The sequence below is a fragment of the Emys orbicularis genome, chromosome 4, assembly GCF_028017835.1.
Source record: "Emys orbicularis isolate rEmyOrb1 chromosome 4, rEmyOrb1.hap1, whole genome shotgun sequence".
Classification (NCBI taxonomy): Eukaryota; Metazoa; Chordata; order Testudines; family Emydidae; genus Emys; species Emys orbicularis.
In genome coordinates this window covers 114,663,450-114,684,513 of record NC_088686.1, presented here as the reverse complement: position 1 = coordinate 114,684,513, position 21,064 = coordinate 114,663,450, and the positions used below count along the sequence as shown (strand labels likewise).

Sequence of the window (21,064 nt, the reverse complement as noted above, 5' to 3'; positions counted from 1 at the left end):
TCTTGAGTACTATCAATTCAGTATCAAAAGGAGGCAGGATAGCAAAACCCTGAATTTATTGATAGGCAAACTGAGGGGAAAAATGAGAATGAATGATAAAGGGGAAAGAGAGAGAAGGGGGAGCAGGAGTGGGAGGGAGGGGAGGACAACAATATATTTCTCTTGGCATCAAATGCTGCCTGTTTACGTTAATTTTTTCCAAAAAAAGGGGGGGGGAGGGCGACTGGGGGAAGATTGAAAAATAGAGAGTGAGCCCAAGCTTTAAAATTCAGACCCATATATCCTTAGTGTTTAGGGGGGATTGGTTCCATCTTCTGTTCAAAATGAAACTAATTTGGTTAGTCTATGACTTCCCAAACCACCAGCAAGTTGGGTATGATTGACAGCGCCTATTCAGGAGAAGCCGAGGCGGGCACAATGAGACATGCAGCACATCAGGATTGCAATGAGCTGTGGGAAAACACTGTGCAAACACCCCACCCCCACACACTGCCTCCCTTTGTTCAGTAGCACTAGCTTCTCTCACATTCATAAGCGCTACAATTCAGCAAGTAAACACAGAGGTTTACAAAAGAGAAAAAATTAGCCTTGACATTTTCAATGGATTGTTTAGATAAGGAACTCATAACAACTGTAAATTTGCTGTAAAGTAGGCAGCTGTTTTTGGATAAACACTTGAGACCATATTAAGAGACAGCTTACAGATTTGTTTACATAAAGGAACAGGCAAAACAAACCTTGTGCAGGGAGACCAATAAACTGTACCCAACTGGGTAATAGAAGCATATATGTGCATATTTTACAACATGGCCATTCCTAATAACAGTACCCCAAAGCACTTGTATTTAGCAATTTGATTAGATAAACATCCTAACACCCTATTTTCTTTTGTAGACAAGTGCCACTCATGGACGGTTCCTAATGAAATATCAGGACATCAGCTCATCTTTTTGGAAGGTCAAAGTGCACATTTTCTAAATGTATCTAGTATATTGCAACAACTGTTAGCAAAGTTGTCCAGTGCTGATTTTATCTGACATACTACTGTTCATTTTTCAAATGCAGTATCCTCACTAGTCTGTAACTGCATTGATTTATAGCATGAATACACAATTAATGTTTTCAATAATTTTGCCATGAGACTGAGAAATATATAGCACACCTCTACCTCGATATAAAGCTGTCCTCGGGAGCCAAAAAATCTTACCGCGTTATAGGTGAAACAGCGTTATATTGAATTTGCTTTGATCCACCGGAGTGCGCAGCCCTGCCCCCCCGGAGCACTGCTTTACCGCGTTATATCCGAATTCGTGTTATATCGGGTCGCGTTATATCGAGGTAGCGGTGTATTTGTTTAACTGTACTTCAAGAGTTAGGTTTCTTCTTCTGATTAACTAGATTAAAAGGAGACATGGTAGCTGGATATATATGGTGTCTTAGCAAAAAACAATGATCACTTTGTCAACCACAAGTTTATATCTTCATGTTATTTTTATGCCGTTATTGATAGATCTGTGTCTCAGATTCTCACTCTTTCTTAGAGATTCCTAGCTATTGATCTTTTGTAGTGATCAGTCTGTAGCAATTGTTTCTGAGAGATTGTAGTTTTTACAACTGGCCTAATCTCAGATATTCCAGTTTGTGGAAAAATTCCCACAAGCTGGAAATTCTGTCAAATTTTCGTTTTGGAAACACCAACACATGGTCTTTCCAAAACAAAATTTGTTCTCCATGACTCCAGCAGCTCCTGACTGTAATTAACGTGATTCTTGTCAGTTTTGTACTGCCCACCATCTGACTGACACTGACAGGGCTTCCAGGGTCCACAGCTCTCGGGAGACCGCACTGTGTGGTCTGTCCTGGGGCCGGAGACCCAAGAGATTCCAGGTTCTGTGGCTTCCAGGCAGGCCTGCCATACAGACTGTACCAGGGCCAGGCCTCCCACAGCTTCCAGACTCCTAGGCCAGCTGGTTCCCCAGGCTGCCAGACATTTTGGACAGCTGTCTTCGAGACTATGGGAGTCAGGCAGTCTGCAGAGCCAGCTGGCCTGAAAGTCTAGAAGCCCTGAGCTCCCTGGTCATAGGGCAGTCTGTATGGCAGGGCTGCCCTAGAGTTGCAGACCCTGGAATCCCTGGGGTCCCAGCAGCCAATCAGGCAGATTTTCAATGGAAACCTGCTGCAGTTCTTTGGAAGTTTGTCAAACAAGATACCTTTCTGTGAAACACTTTGGATTTGAGGAATCAACATTTCCTGATCAGCTCTAGCAGCTTTCCCCTCTATCCCGGACTCTCAATTTAGCTGGGGAAGAGTGTGGAAACTCCTTAATTAGGAAATGCAAGGACTAGTTTTTTCACTTGTTAGGTTTTGGGGGGAAAGGAGCCTGTGTCCCTCTTTCCATCAGTTCTTTTTAATTTTTTTAAGTCATTATTTATATTAAAAAGTGTATTAGGTACTTCACAGACAAGTAGGGAGTTCCGGTTCATACCTCAAGAAGGTAATTGGTCCCTATGCCCATGTAATCTTTGGTCTCCTGGCTGAGGCAACGAGCAAGTATACTAGATAGAGGACTTGCCATAAAAATATTGACATTTACTAATTAAAGAAATCAGTACAATTTTGATGATCTCGATCTATCTCCCAATGTTCAGATGTCTACAGCACAAAACCCACCACAGCTGGCACTACAGTGTTGCCAGTTGTGTTTTTTTTAATGATGTCGCAACATGTCCACTGAGGACTGCACTGAGATAATCAAATTCATTTCACATGCCACTGAGCAGCCAACTGACAGCAATTAGCTTTGGTCACTACTAACCCAAGTTGAGTAACCACCCACCACACTTTGGACCCTGTAAAATAAAAAATACTTTTCAATAGTGACAAAGGCAATAAGATCTATATTTCATTATCAATCCCTTGAGCCATCCAGTCTCCCTTTGTCTATTGTATTTAAATTTTGTATTGCATGTACTGTAGGATTTCAAACCCTCCCCCCATGAGATTAGTGAGTAAATAAATTTCACCTGTACTAAAATTTGTATTGGATGGTCTCATAGGAATACAGTACTCTGTTGACTGAAACACCTAATCATCACTAGAGGGCAGCTGAGCAACGTTTGAAGTGTAAGTACTGAACAGGACATTTTATAAAGTGGCTAAAATAATTGTAAGTGAAGCCAACAAACCAGATAACCTGTTTTGCAGGCTTTGTAACTGGTGAGCACATGAGTAAATAATCAGAATGTAGGGGACCAAATAGTTTCACAAAAACACCCAAACTTTTGGCCCAATTTTTAAAGGTGATAAGCGCCTGCAGTTTCCATGGACTTCAATGGGAGCTGAGTTTGCTCAGCACCACTAAAAATCAAGCCACTGCTAGAACTGTTCACATATTTTGCTTTATTTCTACCATAATCTCTATTGTTTGTAGTTTGGGGGAACTGATCTCAGTAACATTCTTCGTGGACAAGCAGCCACTTACACTACCAACCCAGCGGCTCTCAAACTGTGCATCTGGACCCCATTTTAATAGGGTCACCAGGGCCAGCGCTGAAGCTGAAGCCTGAATCCTGCCACCCCAGGCTGAAGCTGACCCCAAAGGCTTCAGCCTGGGGCAGTAGGGCTCCAGCTCTGGCTCCGTCCGGGGTCGTGTAGTAATTTTTGTTGTCAGAAGGAGGTCGCGGTGCAATGAAGTTTGAGAACCGCTGAGGCGGGTTAATCCTATTTCGTACACTAATAGTATAGAAATAGGATGAGATTTGTTAGATGAACCCCTTGGGCTAGCACTTTTTATGGCTGCTTCTTTTCTTGTGGGGAAGAAATAGAGGGTTATTCGGGTGTGGGAGCTTACTGGTCCCCCTCTAACTTTGGATAGAGAGTCACTTCTGTTGGGACCCTTCTTTTTAAGCTTACCTTGAGGACTGACTTCACTTCTGGGCTGGAGACTCACCCTGTTATTAGGGAGACACTGCAAAAGCTTCCTTGTTGGTTTGTATAGAGAAAGTTACTTGAGCTTGTTAAAAATATGAATTAGTAGAACAGCAATTTCTGAGTTTTAAGCCTAATGTCTATGGTAGCTGATTAAGGGGGCTTGGTTTAGGTCAAAGGGATCCGTGTAAGTGGAGATAGGCTTGAAGTGAAACCTTGGATCCCAAATCTTCCTAACTTTGTATATAGGTGTGGTGAAGGATAGCGGATGAGGCTGGGGTGGTAATTTGGATCCAAGTGTTAATGCTCTGATGTATCTCTACTTACCTTATCCAGGCAAATCACCTGGGAATTCAACCATTTGGGGTAATTATTTGTAGCCATTTAAGGAGTTATTAGAAAACCTAATTATTAAGCCACTTGTTTATATTGTGATTGCACTGTGTTGTGGATCATTTATGTAATGGGTTTATTTGTTGTTTACTCCTCTTTATTACTGAGAAAACTTGTAAATAGTAAAGGCACCTTGTAGTAGATATTATGTGTTTCACAGTTTTTTGTAGGGCTACCCAATGCAGCTCAATATGTAATTGTTAAGGTCAGAGAAATAAAACAGCTGGGACCTAGGGAAATTAGAAACTTAGAAAAGCCACAAGTAATCAACTGAAAGAAGAAATCCAGGAAGCAGTAATATTGGAGGAGAAGTAGGGGTGACAGTGGCCAGCGAATTAGGTCTGAGTTCAGGCTATATGGAGGAATGGTTCTATGTATTCACAGATTCTGAGGCCAGAACCATTGTAATCATCAAGTCCAACCTCCTGTATACCACATGCCATAGAGCGTCCCCAAAATAATTCCTAGAGCATGTCTTTAGAAAAATATCCAGTTCAGATTTAAAAATTGCTATGATGGAGAATCCACTAAAAGTTAGTAAATTGTTCCAATGGTTAATTACTCTCACTGCTAAAAATTTACACCTTACTTCCGGTCTGAATTTGTCTGGTTTCAACTTCCAGCCATTGGATCGTGTTATACCTTTCTTTGCTAGATTGAAGAGCCCATCACCTGCTCTATTAAACTAGAGAGATAGGCTCAAGGAATTCTATCCCTGTAAGGCATGTTTTCGAATCCTTTAATCACTCTTTTGGCACTGAACCCTCTCCAATTTATCAACATCCTAAATGCTAAATAGCATAGGGTCAAGACATCATCTCTATAACGCCTCTCTTAAGATAGAGTGGAGCTCAAGTACTATTCCAGATTACATTACAGACATACACTTAGGAGTTTAAACTTCTTTAGTGACACATTCGAGATACTTTCTCTCCCAATGTATTTGCAATTTTTCGGTTAAGTAACCTTGATTTATCTCAAGAAACTGTCAGTATAAAATTTTGTGACCATAAACTGAAGAATTTAATTCCTCCCCCCCAGGAAAAAAAATATTACACGAGATCCCATATCGTTAATACTCTATGGGCCAAAGGATATAATGCTATTGACCTTATTCAGGGTCTGAATTTGGCCCTCTGCTTATATGTGTTTAAAATTTGTAACTGAATACGATTATTTGAAAAGTCAGTTCTGCCTTTACTTTCCTGCAAAATCCTTAGTTTAGGCTTCTGTGTGTAAGCTGTAACAGCTGCTGATACAGCAGCCACCCAAAACAGTGCAGGCAAATATTAAGAACTGTTGAGGGGAAATGCAGCCAAATTCTTCCCTGGTGTAAGTCCTTGGAAGTCAAGATTTGGCAGGTAAGTGAAGGAAGAAAATGAGTTGGAAATGCTGCATTTAGTTGTAAACTATGGAGCTAGCTGTACATTTTAAGTTACCAATATGTTTGGGATCCTAAATAGCATTTTATATCTTTAAAAACCAACAATGCACTCTTCACCATTCATAAACATTTTGTTGTTAAGAGAGAAAAAAATATTTAAAAATCCTTCAGACATGTAAAGATGTCTAAATATGTCATTACTGTATCAATGATAAGGAGCAGCAGTTAATTCTCAGGAGCTAGATTGTTCCCTGGTCTAACATGGTAATGCAGGAGAGTAGCAGAGAGTCAGGTTCTCCCAATCCTGCAGGGCTGCAGTAACACCTTCTAAATCACAGCTCCAGGCATGTGGAAAGCAGGGGCTGAGGCCCTGTATGCTGCCCCTCCATCTCAGGAGCTGGTGGACTGGGAGGGAACAAAACCAGAGCTCTGCCCAACCTACATGCCAATCAACAGAGCTGGCCGGCTGTGTGCAGGGAGTATGCTGCCCTTGAGAAGGGTTTTCACAAAGGACTTGCCTCCCTGCCCAAGTGCAACTAAGGAGTGGATTTGTAGTTATCTGAGGCATGAACCCTCCTGAGTGGAGCAGCTAGACACATTGCAGCCAAAGTGATCAGATACATGGTCAGGCTAGGTTTCAGCAAGTGAAAACAGCAAAGTCACCAAAATTGAAAATGCTGAAAGTTTTATTAATCATGTAAGAACAAAATGAACGGGAAAAGATTACATGTTAACCCCATACAAAACCTTAAATCCATAGACAGTGAAACCCCCCCCAATAAAATTATTTCTCTACTCACAAATAAATAGCAAAGGACAGTGCAATGTAACTATAAAATTCAGTTTTTTACGTAAAACATTAGCTCACCATCACCATTATTTTTGTTTTAAAGAGTCATCCTACTACTTCTTGCTAAAACATTAATGTTGTAAACGGTTGACTGGAATAATTGCGAATTCCCATGATGTAAACAGGATATTTGTCAGGGGTCTTCAGTTGTTTTTAGATATACACGTGCACACAAATAACCATAATGGGTGACCCATTGAAACAATGAGAATACTAAAAAAAGAAATAGGTGAAAAGAATAGAACTAAATGGTCTCCAAACTTCACAGGGGAAATGGTAAAGGAAAGTAATTTTTGGATTAACTCACGACTCTAACAATGCAAGTTATAATTTTGTTTATCCTTTCCCCCTCAAAAGTTGTATTGTTTAGAAATAAAAATACATATGAAGACTTAGTTATTTGGCTCCTGAATATTCTCATATTTAAGAAGTGAAAAATGGTGATAGTGGAAGCTGAAATAAGTAAGAAACAGAGTTTTAAGCCGGTGCACAGGTTATTTTATCTATGTTGCTTTTGATTTTAACTGCTTTAGACCTCTTGGGTTCTTTTTTCCTATGATCATATTGTTTTTTTCTGCTCTTCTTCCTTTTGGAACTGTTGTGTGGTTGTGGTTTCTGGAATGCACGCAGTCATGCATTGGCACTGTTCCACATAGACATAGTCATAATTCATGCTTGTTCCATTGCTGCATGTCAGCGTCACCTCTCTCTTGTGGCTCTTGAGTTCCTGGCAGCAGGTACACTTGTGTTGCATCTGCTGTGTTTCAAAGGAATACCTGCCCCACCAGATAAAGAAAAGAAATTATACCCCTCTGTAAAAGTCTTCATATAGCACACACTCTGCTAAATATTGCACACTTTAAAAAAACGTATCTATTTGATAGAGGGCCTGTTCCTGCGCCCACTGTGCTCTGTGGCAAAACTGCCTTTCATTTTAATAGAAGCAAGATTGGGCCCATTATTTCCAGCTTTCAATCGTGTGTGTGTGTGTGTGTGTGTGTGTGTGTGTGTGTGTGTAGCTCAATATAAACAGGAAAGATCAAATTTTGTGGTGTTAGTCTGAGTTTTCTAGTCTCTCCACTGGCTTTCATCATCATTTAATGGCAGTTAGTTCTGAGCATGTATGAGACAGAGAGAGAAATCAAGGTGGTCTAAAGAACAACTGATAGGAAGGATGGGCCAATTTATATATGATGTACTCTATTTGCTAAATAGCCGTAATGGCTTATTTATGAATGCAGGATCTGATTCTCTTTAGCCACAGCAATATATCAGGTGTGACTCTACTGATGGCAATGAATGTAAGTCAGAGGAAAATCAGAACCCCAGTGTGCATCTTCCTCACTGTTGTTCCAATGGGTGCTTTGCTGTCAGATACTCAATACTCTGCTTTGTGACTTGAACAAGGTTTTTACCTCTGTGAGTCTGGTTGTTTGACATTGGGACCGTCATGTTATATTGTGTGTCAGGCAAAGTGATGGGAGATAACTGCTGTGGTATAGAGTAAGCACTCTCCCGCTCCCCCAAATACTGACACACACTTCAGATGTACAAGCCATCACACTCAATGGAAACCCTTGCTTTTCAAGTGTATATTAAATTAATTGAAAGGTCATAGGTGAGTCCATGCTCAATACCACTTGAGCAGTTGGATGAAAAGAGGCCACAAAGAGAAATAGATACAAGGAGAGGATATAATGTACTCGCTGCCACTTACACTGAGGAGCTGGCACAAACACCCTCACAGTACGTCAGTTCAATAGGCTCAGAAGATTCACATTCATTGTGGCGGATCACAGTTGAGTTCTTGTAAACTTTGCATCTTGTTACTAAGAAAGAGGAAAAAATAAATAGAAACGCTTCACGTCTCTTCATATTCACAGCTAAGCGAATGCTTAAAGCTGTTCTGAGAGGAAGATGTTTGATTATGCAGGATTCATGCTATAGGTAGGAAACACACAAGTAATTTAGTTGGGTATTTGAGTTTAAGTCCCAGTCTTAATCTTTCAACCTTAGGTCATTGGTAGCAGAGAGCACTGCTGAGGCAGTATAAACAGATCTTGGATGAGATGGGGAGTATCTTGACACTGTCAAACAACCATGTTTGCTCTTTTTCTTTGGAAGGACCAGTCAGTGTAACGTGGGGCTCTTGACAATGAGAACTAAAGAAAACCTGTGTGGGGATCCTGGAGGAAACTTCTACTTCCCCATCCCACGCAAAAAAAGTTAGAAATATTATAATTATACAGAATCTATTGGCAGCAGAACATCAGAAAATAGCTTTACTTACATTCAGAGGTACAGGTTTTGCAGCAGCCATCAGGAGTCAGCTGTACTTCATCCTTCAGTGCAGGAACAAAGAGAGAGCATTCAGAATTAGTGTATGAATGACAAGTCAAGAGCTTTCTAGCACTGGCTAGCATTTTTACCATTAACAGGTGGTGGGCTGTGCAGTGGATATTGAATGAAACCATGGCTGGTGGACCAGGAAGGCTATCTTGCCAGCTTGGTTCCATGTAGTTCTTGAATCCACATATCCAAAAATAAGAGGTAGCAGACTATTAAGTGGGAGGACAGGGCTGTTTTGGAGGGATTGTCCATTACAATTGACACTGTGACAAGATTAAGTTCACTCTCAAACCATTCCTGATAAATGGCTGTTTACACAGTGGGAGCCATTAATAACTAGAGATACTGGTTCCATGTTGTCTTGTCTTGTCTTGTATCCTTTGTCCCTTGTTCTGTGTAGTAGCACTCAACAAATAGCAAACAATAAAGGACTGATTGAAACTTACAGGCTTGCAGTCCTCTGGGTCAAAGGCAGGACATGTTCTCAGAACAGTGACTGAAACAAGCTGATCTTCAGTTTTTTCACATTTGTAATAGCTGCATGGATTATCTTCAGGCTTCCAGATATCACCCGGCTGACATTGGGAATAAAACAAATTTAGCATTATTGCTTTTCTGATGTGATCAAGATGTAATTATGATAAGTATAGTGTGATTACTCTGACAAAGCCTGGTGTAGGATTTTCTGATGAGCAATTTCATGCTCTCACCTAGAAGGAACTCATCTGTACCCTCTTAACTTCCTCTGAAACACTAAACACGGGGAGCCTAATTTTCAAACTTCACTGCCTAGGTGGGGAGCCTAAGGCTAAATCCTAGACCTACACTCTCAGGTCTGTAGTTAGATGCCTAAAATGGATATTCCCTCCCCCACCACCCCCCAGTCCATTTGAGCACCTAAATATGTGATTTAGTTATTCAAATGTGTGTCCAGCTAGAATAAATGTAGAAAATACCCTGCTGTAACTAAAAATGGACATAAGTTGGTTGAGAGCTGTCCCTTGCTTTTGTCAACACTTATCCCCTGTTGTGGGCTAAAACCAAGTGTAATGAGAATCAAAGGAAATAGTTACCTTGAGCACCTGGACAGTGTTGTTAGTCAGCTTGATTGTGCAAGCCACCTGGACACACTCTCCGCAGCACTCTCCATCTTTCATCATGTATTCATAACCCTGTTCAAGAAGTGGGAGAGAAAATACATTGAGTCAATAAGGGAGACTTCCATTTTCACCAGTTTAGAAACTAACGGGGAGGTGAAATAAAAAATGGAACTCACCAGGGGGCAAGTGGTGTCACAGCGGACCAGCTCACATTGCAGAAGGTTTCTGTTGGAGACTGGATCTACTTCAGAACTGCAGGTACACGTCTTACAAGAGTCCATTGGAACAGACATTCCAGGCTGGGAGAAGCCAAAGAGAGAACATTCAGTATGAGAAAATCTCATTATTTTAAGGAGATCTACTGTATGTTACCTCATAACGTATGGAGATAATTTAAAGCAATTTTGTGAACATAAAAGATGCTGATACACAAGTGAAATTGAGTTACCCAATGGACAGCATAAAGCAACTATGTTGCACATAATATATGAAAATGTGGGGCCAGTGCAAAAAGCATGTATAGGAACAAGCTAATTGAACTTATGCAAAATACTTAGGCTAGTAAAGAGATGGCAAGAATGTACCAAGAAAGGTCAAAAGAACATGCTGAGTTTGGGTACTACGTAAGACTGGTTTGAGCCGCCTCAGTATTTTGCAAACTCATCAATACACCACTTGTCGCAAAAGAAGCTTTCCATTATGAATTGTTTTCAGAGCTGGTGAAGCAGTCATCTCTTGCAAATGGATATTAAAACATCTACCCATTGGTGTATCCAGTTGCATGAGCATAAATATGTACACATTCTTTACACATGGACTTCAGGCCTCTTTTGAAAATTTGATCCAAAATCACATTCCAAGATGGCAGCTGTGATCTTAAGGAGAAAATCTTGACTGAGAAGTTAAGGTCTCAACTTGGAGGTCTAGGCCAAAGTCCTAGATTTATTTTTTGAGGGGCTTCAGTTCTTTTGCCCCACAAAAAAAGACTTTCAAAATTCTGCTCCATCAGAAAGTTATATTGCCCACATCTGGAATGGATAAAGAACCGATTCACCCCTCTCAGTAAAAACGGTTAAGTTTTTACTTTTGCTCCTTGTTAAAGGGGAGCTCCTCCAAACAAAATCTATTTCAGATCTGGGCTGGTGACCAAGGAGCAAACATGGTACAAAGGTTCTTTAATATGTAGGAGACAAAGAACTCCCTCATGGAAACTCCTAGTGAGATGCTCTGTATCAGGGTTTTAGAGAGCTACTGAAATATCAGTATATGTTAGTATGTTTGGTGTAGTACTACTGTTCTTACCTGGTAAATAGTTCCATTAAGCACACAGACATCTGGTATTGGTTCTGAAAAAAAGAATCAATTATTTAAAAAAAAAAAAGAAATGAAAAAAAAATCTTTAAAACTGCCAGAGTCTGAATGCACAAAAAAGTTCAGTTTTTCCCCTGGATATAGTTCAGTGAAGGTAAGTGGGTTTTTTTTAATGATTATTTAATGTACACTGACCTTACTTTCTTCACTTCTCATACATTTTTTCTTAACTCCATATCTCCTTTGAAATTGAAATTAGAGCCAGAGGTCAGAAGAAGCACAGTAACTTACCACATGTATAATTGACACAGCAGTCTCCTTCTGAAAGGATTGTGGCTAGCTGATACCCTGGCTCACAAGTCTTCTTGGTCTGGGAGCAGGCGCTTGTATTGCATCCTGTGGAATAAGCCAGAAGAGAAAGTGCGTAATGGGATAAAGCTAGCAATATGAGTCGTTGTTTTCCTGCTTAGAAGTAATTGGTGCTTCGGCTCCGTGAGCATGTGGAGAGCCTAACACAAAGAAGGGCACAGAACATAAGAACGGCCATACTGGGTCAGACCAAAGGTCCATCTAGCCCAGTATCCTGTCTTCCTACAGTGACCAATGCCAGAGGCCCCAGAGGGAATGAACAGAACAGGTAATCATCAAGTGATCCATCCCGTCACCCATTCCCAGCTTCTGGCACAGAAAGATTATTGATAACTTCTTTTAAAAACTTGATGTGCATAAAGTTCGAGTTACATTCTAGCATATGGCTGAAGCTTGAAGAAGCTGGAGGGATGTATCCCTAAAGGGAGAGAGAAGATTTAAGAGGATAAATGGCCTTGAACTAGAATGGGAGCCTGAGAAAGCCCTCTCTTTCCCTACTGCTATCAAGCTCCTCCTCAAGTTAGAGCAAATCATCTCTTACTCTATAACCACAGCAGTGTGATAAATTCAAAAGACACCTCTGTTCCATGGCTGAGTCCTCTGCAACCTGTCTGCAAGTGGCTTGGATGGACGACTGATCCTCATAGGAAATATATATGCCACACCATCATAATCAAATCATTTGGTAGCATCTCACATCCCACTCATGTTTTTCACAGGACCACTTCAAGCTTAGCCCTCCACTGCTCATTTGTTTAGTTCCAGGCTAATAAACTGTGGGCACATTCTCCCTTTTGACTTCACTATATCAGTAATAAAAAAAAATCTCTAAACAGCTAGCACTATATCACATACAGCTACTGGCTCGTGCTTTAGTGTTTGTTCATCTGTTTAGCTCTACTTAAATTAATATTGCCATTCTGCGACATAAAATCTGTGTATAAAGAAACACTGTGTAACCCACAACTATGGAGCTAATTTATCAGCTACTTTAAGACTCAGAAAAACCTTTTACCTCTCTTCTCCCCTTCTGCAACATACACACACCAAAAAGATTTTGTTTTACCAACTAAAAATGTACATCTAACTAACTCAGAAATCAACTTTTGGTACCTAGGTACAGTTATGAATCAATCAAGGAATAATGCTTAATTGTAAGAGCCGTTAGATATTACAGTGATAGTTACTATATGAAAACCTTAACTAGATTAGATTAGCTAGTGAGAGATGTGCAGCTGTAACTGAGGACAATATTTGGCCCACTATATTTTTATGAGCTGGCTATAAAAGATAGTAGCCGGTACTTACTGCATTCAGTTTCAGGACAGCATGGGTCTCCTGGTGTGAACACTGGGACAGCTATGAATCCTTCTTTCTCACACACGGGTGTCTCGGGTGTCTGACATGACAGTGACTTACATTGTACAGTAACAGAGAATGGGTCACAGACACACTCCTGGCAGTTACTCTTCCAAATGGCTCCAGGCTGTAAAAATATAAAAATATTTTATCTTACCTGTTCTCTGATGCTCATGATCATAGGTATTTTTTCAGGGTCAACCTGGATGAAGGCCTCAAAGCGGATAGTAAGTTAGACTGTTCATGGAGCCTGATCCCAAGCCCATTGATTTCAATGGGTTTGAATCTGGCCCAAAGAGCAGGCCGAAAATCTTCAGACAGGCTGCTTTCAATTTCCCAAGTTAGGAGACCCATAAATAAATAACATTTCCAATACTTGGCAATGGAATGATACAACACTGGAATTGAAGTACTAGCAATTTATCTGAAGCAATATAGACACACCATTGTGCAATTTGAAGCTGTTACACACAATTCATATTAGTTCTTTTTGGGCATTTTGGGGTTTTAAAATGTGATTTTTTTAAAAAAAACTGGGTGCAGTTGATAACAGAATACAAAGTGTATTGGCTGTAATCAAGTCCTTACCATCATCTCCTTCCATTTTATTTCTGCTAAGAATTTAACCTGCCACAACCTTGCACATTTCATAACAAAGTGAGGACTAAGAGGTGGGCAAATGCAATGAAATCCTGGAAACAGCTGTATTTGGGAGATGTTTCCGGGAAAGATGCCTTGGAGAAAGTGCTGACTGAAATACTCACCAGTTTGGGCATTCCATCTGGTCCCACACAAGCTGAGGGGAATGAAAGGATAAAGATTTACATTGATGCTGATCTGATGACCCATGTGATACACAAATGAATCTCGCTTACCCGTTTAATTAAGGGTTCATAAAGGCACTTTTCAGATATTATTATTGCTACACACTTTATCCACAAAGTATTTACTTTTAAACCTTCATCTTGTCTCATGATTCAGCTCAGACCCATTTTTTTCAACAAGTAGACACTGATGCTAATGCCATTTACCAGTCACTTTCTAAAAAAAATGGAAATGGAAATAACTAGCCATTCTCAAGGTGAAGTCAGTTTTGGCACTCAGCATTCACATGTTAAGTGGCTGGTGTATTTACTCCGATGATGATGATGCAAGACTAAAATCTGCTATTAGGCTGAGTCTGAAAACAGACTATGGGGCATTTCACTGGCAGTGTAAATATTATGCAGGTTCACTAAATTCTAGGAATGTAATATAAAATGGGGAGGAGGGTAAAGTAATGGGTTTAATATGCTAATCTTAAACTATGAGGGATCAGGCTTTAAATGTGATATATTATAAGTGAAACACGGTCGGTAGTTTTAGTCCCTAGTATGAATTTGTCATAATTACAAAACTACCTGTCAGACTGGTTCAGCTAGCAGAATTTGGATATTCACGAACAGAATTTGGATATTCAAGAATGGGTAAAGCTGAGTGGGATTAAGGTCCATGAGCAGAGCTGTGTGATAGAAGCTTCCATAGCATTTTTTCACGCTATACCTAGAACTAGGTTGTCCTGTCCATCTCTTTCTTTCATCAACACTAATATTCACATTATTTACATCCTCCTCCAACCCTTTCTCCTTCCCTCCTTCCTGTCCCCCCCAAACTTACCGCATTCTGACACACAGATGTCAGTGTATGAATTGAAGAGAATCTTATCCTTGGGGCAGAAGCATCCTTCAGCAACATGTTCACTTGTATGGTTAACAGTTCTACAAGGAAGAAAGGAATGGATATTAAAGTACATTTTCCCAGCATTATCTGATCAATAACTTTTTACAGCACTAACATAATTGAGGCATGAAGAAGAATTTCTCTAAACAATCAGGTAAGGTTTCCTGAATATATATAAAAAATGTACATTTATACAATATGGTAATCCTTATCCCCAAATATTACAAAACACTTTGTAAACATTCAGAAACGATCTATGTACGGGAATCATTTTTACCCATCACTGAACTATAGGCAACTCTGAAGTGGAGCACTACATCGACCTAACAGCTCACAGCAATGCTGGGCATGTTTTTCTGTTTAGGAAATAGCAGGAAGTGAAAATACAGCATCCATTTGAAATTGTAGAGGGATTTAAGTAGCACAATGTAATTATCCAAAGAGGAAATTGGCTAGGCACTAAATACTGGCCTTCCTACTCATGTGAAAAGTGCCATGGGGTTTTTAATAATCAAAGGAGTCAGGACTTCAGTTTCAATGCCACAACTAAAATATGGCATCTCTAGTAACAACACATTGTCCCCGTCACCACTTTGAGGATTTACTCAGTCATCAATGCCACCCTGTCCTCAAGCAGTTGGTTTTTACTACGAGGTCTCCCGTCCAAAGACAGACACAGTTGAACACAGTGACATTACACTAATGTAAAGCTAATTATTTGGTTTAGCCTTACCCGGAATGACAGGTGACAGGATTAAGAGGGCCACATGCATCATACACCTTGCCGTTAGGACAGTTGTATGCTGTGTGGGAGCAAAAATAAAATCAATATGAAAATGAAACATTGTATGAAGGTAAAGAAGCAGAGATGATGCTTTCCAATTGCTTTTAATTTTATGTAGGTGGAGGGGTAACAACCACTGGTGCTCTCACTTCATCAACCCTTTGGATCAGGAAATAGAAAAGCAGAAATATTTTGTAACGGCTACTGAATGATTTTGAACCTCACAAAAGATGTGGCTTTGGTTGAATTTGAGAGAACAGCAAAGGTTCAGGGTTGTTTATATTTTATCGGAACTAGTTCACCCATCTCCACAGGAATGAAATTAAAGTAAAGTTTAGATACGTATCTATTCCTCCCCCCCAAAATAATGGAAGAAATTTACATTTCCAGAATAAGTTTGTAATAAGCACGTCATAGATCCAAGGCAAAATATCTCTTAATGCTACTTACGGCATTGTCCTTGGGTCTTGCTTCTCCAGTCGGCACAGACACCTTTAGCAGAGCAGAGGGAGGCATATGTTTCCAAGCTGAAGCATGGTATAGATTCATTGGTAATGTGGCATGAATCAGCGATGCAACTCTCATAGAATATGCTGGGCGTCAGAATCTTATGACACTCTGCAAAGAGACTTTAAATATAATGGAAGAGAAGTTTGAGCTGTGCTGCATAATCACTATAAAAATCTAGACTTGTCCGAGTGAAATAATTAAAGGGTAATGAACTGCCTAGATGGTCTTTTAGGGCTAAAATACGATATTAGTCCCAGGTGAGTGTTTTATTGACAATGTAATAATAGCCCTTGGTGGGACACAGTTTATATTTAATGAGAATTCTTCAAGGGCAGACTGGGTTTCTAGATAGCGCAACTCTAAGGCTACGTCCTCACTACAGGGGGTGGGGGTCGATTTAAGATATGCAAATTCAGCTACGCGAATAGCGTAGCTGAATTCGACGTATCGCAGCCGACTTACCCCGCTGTAAGGACGGTGGCAAAATCGACCTCCACGGCTTCCCGTCGACGGCGCTTACTCCCACCTCCGCTGGTGGAGTAAGAGCGTCGATTCGGGGATCGATTGTCGCGTCCCGACAGGACGTGATAATTCGATCCCCGAGAGGTCGATTTCTACCCGCCGATTCAGGCGGGTAGTGTAGACCTAGCCTAAAAGAGACTAAAGTGATGCCCAGAGAACCAGCTTTGGTAACAGCCACAACAAACTACACAGTTATTCTGTATTCTTAAAAAACAAACCAAGACTACTTTGCTATTATTACAATCAGGGCCGGCTCCAGGCACCAGCCCACCAAGCGTGTGCTTGGGGCGGCGCCTGGAGGGGGGCGGCGCGGCGGGGCGGGGCGCTCCGGCCCGAGAGCGGGGCCGCGACTGGGCTCGCCGCCCTCCCCCCGGTGCTCCAGCCGGTCGGGGAGAGCGGGGCCCCGGCCGGGCTCGCCGCCCTCCCCCCGGCGCTCCAGCCGGTCGGGGAGAGCGGAGAGCCCCGACCGGGCTCTCCGCCCTGCTCCCGACGTTCTGGCCGCCGGGGGCTCTCTGCCCTCCCCCCGGTGCTCTGGCTGCCGGGGAGAGCGGAGAGCCGCGGCCGGGCTCGCCGCCCTCCCCCCGGTGCTCTGGCCGCCGGGGAGAGCGGAGAGCCCTGGCCGGGCTCGCCGCCCTCCTCCCGGCGCTCTGGCTGCCGGGGGCTCTCCGCCCTCCCCCCGGCACTCTGGCTGCCAGGGAGAGCGGAGAGCCCCAGCCGGGCTCTCTGCCCTGCTCCCGGCGCTCTGGCCGCCGGGGAGAGCGGAGAGCCCCAACCGGGCTCTCCGCCCTGCTCCCGGCGCTCTGGCCTGTCGGGGACTGCGGGCCCGCGGCTGGGCTCGGTGCCCTCCCCTGCCGCAATTGGGGGGGGGGGGGGCGGCTGGTGGCTTTTTTGCCTAGGGCGGCAAAAAAGCCAGAGCTGGCCCTGATTACAATCAATAATGCAGTGTATATTTTTGTTACTAAATGCCACTTCAAAGACCATTATTAAGGCTTCCAAAACACTTTTTTGCTTTTCAATACATTCAAATGTATCCTAAGCCTGAATTTAACTTACTCGCTCAAAATCAGCTCACAAAGAGGAGAAGTAGAATTGCAGGGCACAGGTGGAGTTGTTGGCGTGGCAGGTGGTACCGGGGGCCTTTCACAATTGGGCTTATTTTCATTCTGAACCTGCCAAGCGGCAGCCATTTCTGAACAAGAGGAAATTACTTCGCCACTTGGCATGCGGCATTCGTCCACTTTGTCATTTGAACATGTGCCTAGAAGAAAACAGATGGAACCAAGTCTGAAAGGTATTGAAGCACTGGCAATAGAGCAACTCAGCATGGCAAGGTAAGTACAAGAGGGAATGTCCACGCTAAATGTAACAAACACAGTCAGGGGCTGGTTACCTGATTTTCAGGTTACTACGATACCACTAATCTTACTTGGTCCTAACACTTTATGAAAGACTGAAAGTAGAAATATTCTTGTTAATGTAAATTGCATTTTGAGGTGATGCTGAGACTGGAAATAGTGAAAAAGTGATATGCTCCATAATCCCACTGTGGTTATTTTATTTCATTTGCTGTAGCACCTAGAAACTTAAATGATCAGCTAAAGTGCACCTTACCATAGCATAAATAAAGAAAAAAGTCTCCTGAGAATTGCCTTATGGAAAAGAGGGGATTAAACCACTCTACTCACCACACTGGCCTTCAGTGTTGTGTCCAAACATGCTGAATGGCATTTTCACTGTGAAGGTGAGTCCATTGAAGAAGATGTAAGACTTGATGTCCGGGATTTCAACAACCATGTATGTTCCACCATTGGCAACTGAAATGCCATCTCTGCTGAAGCCTCCACTGATTGGCTCGTTGTTGACAAGAATCTAAAACCCAACAAAATAAAAGCAGCTAAAGCACAGGTTTATTTTATGTCTTAGGCAGGGAGACAAGTCTTTGAACACATGATGGCAGTGTTAAGAGTTAAGAAAGAGCAGAGTTCCTCTCTGTAGATCTGAAGATCCCCATTATGTTCCTCATGAAAAAAAGAGGCATAAGAGAAAGAGATTACAAAATAATCTCTCTCTCACACACACGTGCGCGGTAAACACACACACACTATGGAGTTCTTATGAAATTAAATATAATTACCACATATCTAATGTTGTGTTTATAATCTTTAGCTGTTTTTATATGGTGTTATTAAACAAGCCTTCTCTTATTATTAAAATGTTTTTATTGAAGCAATTTATAAAATGTGAAAATCCATTAAGGTTTACCTTATTATTTTTCTCTCCTTGGTGTATCTGACTGATTAGCACTATTTCCATGGAGTTGTAATTCACAATGATAGATCTAGGGCAGGAGAGTCCATCAGCCACATCACAGAAGTAATTGTCCACAAGGATTCTGAAATTGTATTTGGGCACAATCTGTTTCATCAGCACATATGTGCAGTTGTCATGGAATGTGTAGTGAGTTCCATCAAAAGTCAAGTAGTCAGAATTGCTCCAGCCGCTGCAAACACCTATCAGGAAGAAAAGAAAAGAAAAGTATCTATTTATAATCAAAAGCTAAAAATAGCAAATTTCCTTAATCTGCCAGTCAAAGAAAGATTGGTTGCTGGTACTGAAATTGAAGGTGATGTATCATATTTAAACTAAAATCTTTCTCCCTTGTATGACATCTGTAAAAATAAAGATTCTAGAAGCAGAATTTAGTTGGCGTTAAGTATTCATACCTGTTTTTCTGTCTATATATCTAGCTTTATTTTAGCCGATGATCTGGATTATTAAATTCTTACTTAGCGTCAGATGCTACTACAATGGATGTATAATAAATACCAAACTAGATAGAAAAATCTATAATTTAATGATATACTCTTGTAATTCAAATATTTTAGCCTGATTCTATCTTCTGAGAAAAATAGAGTGCCTAAAGCATTGACTCATCACAACAATATTATAAATTTGTAAACTATAATTTGGCGGGTAAAGCCTGCTATAGTACAACACTAGATGAATCAAGACATTCTGAAAACCTCTTTTTCTGCAATATTAAAGTATATTGTGCATCGTTAGTGCTTTGCTTGTTTCTTGGTTCCCTTACAGTCACACTCATAGTGGTAGTTGCAGCCATCCTCATCATAGACTTTTATTGGTGGGAGTCCACTTGCACAAGTAATCATCTCTACAGCTGGAGGAAGCAATAGAACAATTCTGTTGTCTCCCTCACAAGTTGCCATAGTGCAATTGTTTAACATCCAGGATTCATTCATCTAGAAGAGACAAGGAAATTCTTGTACAGATGGTTTGGGTTGAGGCAGAATTTAGATGTCTATCTTACAATAATATAATAATCAATCTTTGGGATTCAGGTTGTTTCAAGTAAGATTGTCTACGGGTGACCTAGCAAGAATGGAATTCAAAGAAAGTAGGTCACGTATCTGAAGAGGAAGCTGACTATGAGTGACTGCCCTTACATATCTGGGTTTAGAGCATAATGAATATTGAAAAAAGTTATTCATGGACATTTTGTTGACTTCCGTAATAGAATTTTGCTTCACCCAAAAAACAAACACACTTGGGTGAACAGGATAAAAGTTAAAAAAAACCAACCAACCAAAAAAAAAACCCAGTATAAAAGTTCCGTCATCCAGTTAGTGAATGACAACTATGCTATATGACTTCAGTGATCAATCATACAGCTTGAATATCAAATACACAAGAAACACTTATAAGGAACACTTTGTAAACAATCTTTAGGATGAAATTTATTTGCATAAAATATTGAGAAATTCTGAATATTGAACAAATTTGTAAAAACTGTAAGTCAGTCTGTGGACAATTTGCAAACAGGAAAAGTTGACAGCACAAGTTCACAAAAAATTACATCTTGCCAGATTATTTTCAATAGCCAAATCCTGCCCGGACATATACATGAGCAACTCCCAGTAAAATTAATGAAAGTTGGATGTGGGTCTATCTGATGGCAGAATTTGGGTCAATTTTGGGAATGGTGGTGTTGTAGAAAAAGAAAATAGATAATTGGATTACCTTTCTTGGCGGGTCAGCATCAGGGCAACCTGATATTGGAGTAGTTTCTGGAGTTACTGGCACTGAAGAAGATATAGCTGTTGGGGTTGATAAACTTGGTATTGTAGATGACGGGATTAATGAAACAGGAGTTGTTGTAGGACATGGCCCCTGGAGTCGTTCAATTTCGCATCTTTTACTGCAAAGTGCATAAAAACTACAACCAGTGCTATCTGTTCTGTTGTATATAACTTCGCCTATGAAACAAAATTAATAATACAAATGCAATAAAATGGCTGAGTAAAATGTTCAGCAAAAAATCAAACAAACAATATTAAAATGTTTTAACTTGTATGCATTCATCATATTTTTATATAAAGAAAACATTCTCACTTTTAAGTTACACTGTACAGTAAAATATAATTTTAAAAAGGTGAATGCTAATATTGTATCTCAGTTTTTAAAAGCAT

At 40.8% G+C, this 21,064-nt stretch overlaps 1 protein-coding gene across 1 annotated transcript in view; it reads right to left on the bottom strand.

The window, feature by feature from the left end:
• Nucleotides 1–7,113: 7,113 nt before the first annotated feature.
• Nucleotides 7,114–21,064, bottom strand: part of LOC135877798 (mucin-5AC-like) — a 50,521-nt gene continuing 36,570 nt past the window's right edge. Inside the window, exons 31-47 of the mRNA XM_065403349.1 lie at nt 20,711–20,851; nt 20,616–20,662; nt 19,669–19,837; nt 18,840–19,087; nt 18,263–18,446; nt 17,631–17,835; nt 15,996–16,174; nt 15,495–15,564; nt 14,699–14,799; nt 11,606–11,710; nt 11,306–11,349; nt 10,180–10,302; nt 9,977–10,075; nt 9,350–9,478; nt 8,845–8,896; nt 8,272–8,383; nt 7,114–7,330 (exon numbers count right to left, since the gene is read on the bottom strand). Coding sequence (XP_065259421.1) covers nt 7,114–7,330; nt 8,272–8,383; nt 8,845–8,896; nt 9,350–9,478; nt 9,977–10,075; nt 10,180–10,302; nt 11,306–11,349; nt 11,606–11,710; nt 14,699–14,799; nt 15,495–15,564; nt 15,996–16,174; nt 17,631–17,835; nt 18,263–18,446; nt 18,840–19,087; nt 19,669–19,837; nt 20,616–20,662; nt 20,711–20,851 — 2,225 coding nt within the window. The remainder of the gene's footprint in view (nt 7,331–8,271; nt 8,384–8,844; nt 8,897–9,349; nt 9,479–9,976; nt 10,076–10,179; nt 10,303–11,305; nt 11,350–11,605; nt 11,711–14,698; nt 14,800–15,494; nt 15,565–15,995; nt 16,175–17,630; nt 17,836–18,262; nt 18,447–18,839; nt 19,088–19,668; nt 19,838–20,615; nt 20,663–20,710; nt 20,852–21,064) is intronic.